The sequence below is a fragment of the Cupressus sempervirens genome, chromosome 6, assembly GCF_028749045.1.
Source record: "Cupressus sempervirens isolate cs-2001-9-10 chromosome 6, ASM2874904v1, whole genome shotgun sequence".
Classification (NCBI taxonomy): Eukaryota; Viridiplantae; Streptophyta; class Pinopsida; order Cupressales; family Cupressaceae; genus Cupressus; species Cupressus sempervirens.
Window position 1 is genome coordinate 99,098,963 of NC_143123.1, and position 7,872 is coordinate 99,106,834.

The 7,872-nt window shown below is 38.7% G+C and overlaps 1 protein-coding gene across 3 annotated transcripts; it reads right to left on the minus strand.

Moving 5' to 3' along the window:
* Positions 1–961: 961 nt before the first annotated feature.
* PERK1 (proline extensin-like receptor kinase 1) lies at positions 962–7,559 on the minus strand. 3 transcript variants are annotated; one of them, XR_016352734.1, is made up of 9 exons: positions 6,205–7,481; positions 3,130–3,705; positions 2,832–2,918; positions 2,680–2,750; positions 2,525–2,601; positions 2,250–2,397; positions 1,979–2,137; positions 1,336–1,813; positions 962–1,232 (listed from the first exon to the last, which is right to left on the minus strand). XR_016352734.1 is itself a non-coding variant. In XM_089786930.1 (8 exons), exons 1-8 carry the CDS (start codon positions 6,752–6,754, stop codon positions 1,406–1,408), a joined length of 2,076 nt encoding a protein of 691 aa, XP_089643056.1. In that variant the 5' UTR covers positions 6,755–7,559; the 3' UTR covers positions 962–1,405. The 3 variants fall into 3 exon arrangements, 1 of the variants encoding a protein (XP_089643056.1); XR_016352735.1 differs by having other exon boundaries at positions 962–1,240; positions 6,205–7,448; XM_089786930.1 differs by having other exon boundaries at positions 962–1,813; positions 6,205–7,559.
* Positions 7,560–7,872: the final 313 nt, after the last annotated feature.

Below are 7,872 nucleotides of genomic sequence, written 5' to 3' on the forward strand. Positions count from 1 at the left end.
TTACAAGTTATGAAAAAATGGCTCCTCCTACAAAGAGACTTCATTGAGAAAAAGATGAACTTCACCTTACACAAGTCTAAATTATTATTTATATAAAAATTTCTGTTGCAGTTATTTGACCTCTGAAGATCAACCAAAAGGCCCTAACACTGTCTTCTTAAACTACAATTCATTTTCATGATACATTGTCATTCATTTCCACTTGTCTGATATTAGCAATTTACAACAAAGGTATTTGAATAATTACGTTTCCAGGATAGCCAGAGTTATTCCACTGGGGTCAACCAAAGCTTTTGCAACATTACTGTTGCTTCTGAATGACAAAAGCCTTTTAACGTCTGCTCCAATGAAATTTGCTTTAACGACCAAGTTTTCATATTTCTCGTGCATTCAACCCAAAATTTAAGAATAGTAGTCCTAAGTTGCTGATTGCTGATAAGTAAAGTCATGTCTGCTTCTGCCTTTCTCTTGAAACATATTAATGAGGTATCTGATTTGAAAAATGGATTCACTGATATTGTACAAATTATAATTGCCATGGTTGCTATAATTATAAGAAGATTTTTATATTTACATAACTCATAATCACTAGAAGAAAGCTTATGGGCATGACGTACAATCAGAAAAAAAAACATCAATTTTTCAGGGTGCACCATCATTAAGATCTAATGCAACAACATATTTCTTGTGTTCAGATTTCAAGGCTTAGACAATGATTTATGATGATGATTACCAAAAACCAGCTCCCTGTTATTTCAATTTTACGCATGTCGCAAGAACAGTTGTTAGGGAAAATAGGAACGTAACCTATTAGCAATGATGGCTGCTACATGTGAGATCTGTAAGAACAATTGTATTTGAACCAGAAAAGTGAGTCTCTTTTCATTTCTAGCTTGTGTATAATTGTTCAAATAGATTTGAAGGCATCTATTGTCTACACTTGAAGTAAAGCTTACAAGTCTTGTGCATAAATTTTTTTGAAACATCTCAATTTTGAATATTCACTCTACATATGTTAGCCCAGTTGTTAAAACAATTAAGATGATACAAATTTCTATCTCAAAAAGAATACACACAGCTCAAGTAGCACTAGGGCACTGCACTCTTTTAAGTAAAGGACGACTGGTTCATGAATATATACAATAATCATGGCAGCGGCACACATTATTCCTGGGGACAGAATTGTACGAAACCACAAATTTGAAAAATAATAAATCTTTGTGACACTTGATCTGCATTTCTGAAGAAATAATGTTAGAAAAATAATCAACTTCAAAGAAAAGAAAAGGCTGGTATGGAGACAAGCAAAGAATAAGTATTCATTAAAAGCAACACCTGATCTGCAGAGAATCAAATAAGTGTTTCTTTGGAGAACAGCATCAGACCAATTATTTCCCAACCCGGATCATATATACCCTGAAGTGTCCTTGGCTCTTCCAGTATAACTCTCTTCACCAGTCCCTGAAGAATAATTTCTGCGATGTCCTGTTGGCCTGGGCATACGTGATTTCCCAGTGCTGAACTCAACCTCTTTGCTTTGCTGGTACTCTTTGCTCTGCTGGTGCTCTCTGCTCTGTTGGTCCTCGCCACTAGAAATTGAGGGATTTAGTCCATATTCACTAGTGGGATTACTGTACTGACCACTATACTCCTGACTGCTCAAGGCTATCTTCCGGAATTTCTTCAAGTCTTCACCATATTGGCTTGAATCATAGTCTGTGCTTCCTAATGATCCATACATTGTACTATGCCCTGGCTTCACTCCCTCATTTAGATCATCAAGAGAAACATCACCTTCCAAGGCTCGAACTATCTGGAAAACATGGCTACTTTCAGACTAGGTACTAAAAACAACAGAATAGCTATTTCAAACCAAGCATTGAAAGACAACTGAAACCTCCCAGTGAAACAGCATGATGTACACCAAATATAATTAAAAGCTTGACAAATTATATCCCATTAAAAGTAGATAATATACCTGTGCCATACGAGGGCGCCTTCTTGCAGAATATCGAACACAAGAGGCTGCACATGTAACTAGCCGCATCATCTCATTTGCATTATATTTCCGCAACCGGGGATCCACAAGGTCATCTACATTGCCATCCTCAAGAGCTCGAGTAAGCAAGGGTCGAGCCTGCACAATGATAAATCCTCATATCAGTTTTAAACTCTGGATATGAGATAAATTGGCATAAGTTTTTTATCAGTATCACATTATGAAATATAATCACTGGTCTGGTACTAACCCAATCAACTAGACTATCTTCAGTAAATGATGGAGTAGTATCTACTGGCCTACGACCAGTAATCAACTCAAGGAGCATGACACCAAATGAGAAAACATCTGATTTGTCTGTCAATTTACCACTTGAAGCATATTCGGGAGCCAAATACCTGCCCAAACAAATGGTAAATCTCCATAAAGTAAATAAGGGAAGAGGTACCAAATAGATTTGAAAGAAATAAAGGATAATCAAGAAAATGGGAAGCACAATAGAATGTGCACTTGAAATGTCCTTACCCAAAAGTTCCCATAACCCTTGTGGAGACATGAGTAAACCCATCAGAAGCAAGCTTTGCAAGTCCAAAGTCTGCAACCTGAGGTCAAACACCATCAAGACCACTTGTATAGGATATTTAAGATTAAAAAATAGAGTTTGTTGCTCAGAAGCCTACCTTGGCTTCAAAGTTCATATCTAGAAGGATATTGGATGATTTGATGTCACGATGAATAATCTTGGGATAGCCTGGAAACCAGCACAAGTTCAGAACCTCATGCCATAGAATAAGACTACCAAATGTAAGAGACTAAAACCAGCAAAACTTACAATCTTCATGCAGATAAGCAAGTCCACGGGCTGCTCCCATTGCAATCTTTATCCTATGTTGCCAATCCATAGTTGGTTGTCCTTTCCCTGTGACAAGATACAGAAATTTGTCAGGAATGGAAGGGTGCAACATTTTCAGATGCACTAAATGTTCTCTCTATCAACTGAAAGGAATATCTAAGGCCAGGATGCAATATTGATTCACAAATACTTTTCTCATATAAATTAAATTACAATAATAGAAGAAAGGACAATTGGTCAAAAACAAGTACAATGAACACAGAATATAAACACTCACCATGTAGATGATACTCTAGTGTGTCATTAGGAACAAACTCATAAACAAGAAGACGTTGGCTTCCAGCAATGCAGTAGCCCACCAAAGAGACAAGATGCCGATGATGGACACGACTGATTATTTCAACTTCAGCTTGAAATTCGCGTTCTCCCTGACTCCCGCCAACCTTAAGCTGCTTCACAGCTACAGTCTGCCCACCTGTAAGGATGCCTTTGTATACGTATCCAAATCCTCCCTGTCCCAATAGGTTGGTCCGTGAGAAACCATCTGTAGCAGCTTCTAATTCTTCATATGTGAACATGGTTCGCGAGAGACCATAATTTAAAGGTGGAGAGGGGGGTGGTAATGGTTGCTTTGATCCTGAATACTGAGAACTTGAAGTTTCTCCACTGCTACTACCAATTGGAGGTGGGGGAGGTGGGGGGCGTGGGGAGTATTCAGTTGAAGATGGTGCAAGTCTAGAAGGTACAATAGGTGGAGGAGGTGGAGGAGGTGAAGGAGGCATCTTGAGAATGTGATCTGCTGGTGGAGGAGCATTATGTTGCCAGTGTTGAGGTCTTTCTCCATAGTAATCATCTGTCGATTGTCCAAGCAAAATATTAACCAAAAGAAAATCGCTGCTTCTTTCTAGAAGGTAAAGAAATGGATAGGAAAAAAATGTTTCAATATTATTCTGAAGCTGAAAAAATGAAATGTAAACAGCATTCTAAAACTTCAAGTTCCATGGCAGAGATAAATAAAGTTTTGTTTTGTTTTAACACATAGCTTGTCATGAGGAAACAAAGTACTCCCATCACTAAAAGACAGTCTATATTTTAGATAGGCTAATTGCTAAGAAGTAAACTATTAAACCATATTCCTCTAAGAAGACATAAATCCTTGCAATACCGTGTGAGTGGGGAACTGAAGAAGTGATAGCCTGCCCTTCGGTCAGCTTACTGTGGTCAGATTTCCAAAAAAATACAAGCTTGTGGCCTATCGCCTCTACCAGTTAAGTGACTTAGAATCAAGTGCCTTAAAAGCCACCATAAGGTCATTTCCTTATCTATGCCCTTTCAAAAATAGTTCTCTTTTATTTAATCTCTATCGAGTTACCGAAAGGCCTCTATTAATATAATGAAGCGGCTATATATGGATCATATCATGGAAGACAGGCCAAAAAAATGCTAAAGACTACATTATTTGAAGTAGCTCACGAGTATTTCTCAAAACATGAAAGATTGCCAGAAAGAATCCCATGAGACAAAAACTTCTAACCACAGCATGCATGAGAAAAACACTGGATTTTGAAAATACTTTCTCCAACTTACTTCTAGATTACTACTTCACAAAGGCATTCACGATATGCAAATTAAATTCTTAGCCTAGCTTCCTATTATTGCTTTCATGACTGGAGCGTAAAGGTTGAATCCAAGATGCCAAACATAACAAAAAAAATTAATCATTTGACAGACTGCTCAACTTGTACCTTGAACATGAGGTATATTGATCAATTTCTTTACGAACAAGATTGAATCCAGGATCTGATGTGCTTGAGCATAAGAGAAATAGAATGTTCAGACAGATCAAGATTGACTGGGGCTTAAAAATATGCTAGATGGAAAATGAGATAGGTTGTAGAAAATCTGTTGGTCGATAAGCTCAAAAGAGTCTTCATTATTGGTTGGCCTGAATTACTGTTGAAAAATATTAAGATTATTGGATATGTCAATGGGATCATCAGTCATTACGCATTTGACTGAGCTGCATGCCACCTACACATTCCATCTGTAGTCTGCTCTACCTGAATGATATGTGAAACAATGGAATAAGGCCTGTTGCTATGTCAGAAGTGTGTTGTAAAATTTTTGTGTCTAAAAGTTGAATGGGGCTAGCCATTACTAATTGGAAGATTTGATTTACCATTTTTCCAGAAACAAAAGTTGGGTGTTTTACTGGGATTTCTATATTCAGACGGTGTTTAAGACAACTTTAATGCAATCATAAACAATTTTTGATCACCTATTAATGAAACACATACTTCAGGTTGAGTAAGAGTTTTGTTATCATATTGTGAAAGGTTGAGTTTTTATGCAAGAGTAAATATGCTAGGTTTTTATCGGAAAGGGTTTTCCCAGGTGAAATTCTATGTACTGTGTGTTTTGTTTTTTATTTGTTTCAAATTCTACATGCATTGTTTCTTTTGTACAACTTTATCAGGCTTATTTTTCCTACATGCGAGTCCTGGGCGAGATTGACAGAATAGATGTGTCAGACCCACCATCTAAGTCAAAAGGATAACCCTAAGACTGGCATCTAAACAAAAGGATGCGATCAGGTACAGATTGTGTTTAACGGCGAAATGAATATAAAGAATCTGAAATGACATCTAGAGACAGATAAACCAGAAGTCGATAAGGATATTTGAATAGAAAAAATAATAATATAAGGACACTGCTAAGAGTAAATATGACAAATGTTAGCTAACAATGGTGAATTCTGTACCAAATCTGAAATAAAGGACTAGTTCTCATAACAATCCCTTCTAGCAGAGGCTTCTATCCAGCCATAATGAATTGACGAGATGGCCTATAAATTATATGATCTCTTATGCTTTTATTAATAAAACGAATGCATTGCCCTTCCAATCGCCCGATCTGCAAAATGATTAAACCCCAATTACAATATTCAACTCGCCAGTTTCACAGAAGCAAAACAATCCAAGAACAGCAGCACCAGAGTGAACAAAATGCAATGTAGAGGTTATCCAAAAACAAAGCACGGGAAGCAAAAGCATAAGGTACCCTACAACAAACGAAACAATCGTATGAAAAAAATAGCTATCTTAAAGAAATTAGCAAACCCATACAAAATAGTTTGTTTGTATTTTTTGGTTTTTTCCCCCTTGTGATGATGGAGCGTGATCCTCAACACTGATGAAAATAATTTCACACGGTGTAATCAAGATATCGAGCTCACTAATCATTATGGAATGTGGAAATTTAATGTCTTTAGGTCCGAGAGAAACGATAAACAGAACCATCTGCAACATGCTCAATAACACAACGGAAGATTTCAGACTATCAGATCACATACCTTTAGAGGGATAGGCTGAGGTTCCGTAGTAAGCCTCAGGCATATAAGGTGGCCTCTTCCTCTTTCTCTTCCTGAAACAGCAGATAATGGCACTGCAAAGCACAATAGCCACAATAACACCTACTCCAACGCCCACATAAAGACCAAGATGGGAGCTACTGCTAGAGCTAGACACTGATGAACTGGATGGTGGCGGCGGTGAAGATTTGGTTGTGCTAGATGGTGGTGGCGGTGATTTACTGGTGGAGGAAGAAGGAGGAGGAGGAGAAGAGGATGAAGGAGGTGTTAATGTGGTGTTAGAATCCGAAGGTGAGGGTGTTGTGGATGTCGGTGGAGCAGGGGTGGGTGTTTGAGCTGTGGGTGGAGGAGGGGATGATGCAGGGGGCGTTGCAGGAGGAGGCGGTGTTGATGTTGCAGGAGGTGTTGCAGGAGGAGACGGTGTTGATGATGGAGGGGGTGTTGCAGGAGTTGTGGGTGTTGATGTTGACGGGGGTGTCGCAGCTGGAGGAGAAGGGGCGGTTGTACTGGGTGATGGCGCTGCAGAAGCCATCTATAACTAATTATAATAATCTCTCTTGTCAGATGTCTTCAATGTAGCTGTAGCAAATTAAGATTCAGCTTTACCTAGAGCTTCAAATTGATCCAATAATCTCTATCTTTTCTCAGATGCCCTTCTGCAGCAGATTGGGATTCAGCTTCACCAAGAGCTTCAAAATTGGTCTACCAATCTCTCTTGTCAGATGTCTTCAATGCTGAATGAGATTTAGCTTCACACAGGACTTAAAATTGATCTAATAATCTTCTTGTCAGATGTCTTGCTGCAGCAGATGGAGATTCAGCTTCACCTAGGGCTTCAAACTGATCCAACGATCTCTCTTGTCAGATACCCTCCAATGCAGCTGCAGCAGATTGAGATTCAGCTTCCGCAACGGCTTGAAGTTGATCTATGACCGTACCCGCAACACAAAAACAAGAGAACACTCCTTTGTTTTCGCTTACCCCTGCCAAAACGAAAGTGGGAAGTGCACGGAATAAATGAATGTTTGTTGATGAGTTTTCTACAGCTCCATGTTCCGGTGATCTTGGGTTAAATTTCTCCCTAAACTTTTGAATCTCAATGCCAGTCAGGCTTGACTGAGATTATGAATAAAAAACATGGGAACATGGCCGGCCTTAACTTGAAGTGGGGATCTATAGCATGGTTGAAAGGTTGAAACGAATTATGATTGTTTTTAAATCAGTTCAATTTTTTCTTCAAATTAGTAGACAATAAGCTTAAAATGGACGTTTTGTCCGGTGAGACTGTTGAGTATGATAGGATAACGTATGGGGGATGCATGTGCGAAGAAGAGGGTCCCCACGCGGACCAAATTCACGCGCTTTAGCAAGTCAATTCATTAGCATTCTGTTGTTACGCCGCAACTGACGCGGGCAAGCCGGATCAAAATGATTTATTCAGGGTAGGTCCCACACGAGAAATCATGGCGGGCTCCGTTCTTAGCAGGGACATTCCAATCGAAATATTAAAGGAAATATTTTAGGCTAAGGTGTGGACAGATTCCCATGTGGGTTTTTATAAAGAGGAAGTTTTTAGAACAATGATGGCTTCGTTGTCTGAATTTTAAGGAAAAGATTGCTAAAAGTGGTGGTTTTTGTGTAAAGTATAAG

What these genes read in the sequence shown, in the direction of transcription:
- PERK1 (XM_089786930.1), bottom strand. Translation starts at nt 6,754, where the DNA reads ATGGCTTCTGCAGCGCCATCACCCAGTACAACCGCCCCTTCTCCTCCA. An exon ending in CTCAGCCTATCCCTCTAAAG is followed by an intron (nt 3,706 to 6,204) that starts GTATGTGATCTG and finishes GACAATCGACAG; the next exon opens with ATGATTACTATGGAGAAAGA. An exon ending in AAGATAGTCTAGTTGATTGG is followed by an intron (nt 2,138 to 2,249) that starts GTTAGTACCAGA and finishes ATCATTGTGCAG; the next exon opens with GCTCGACCCTTGCTTACTCG.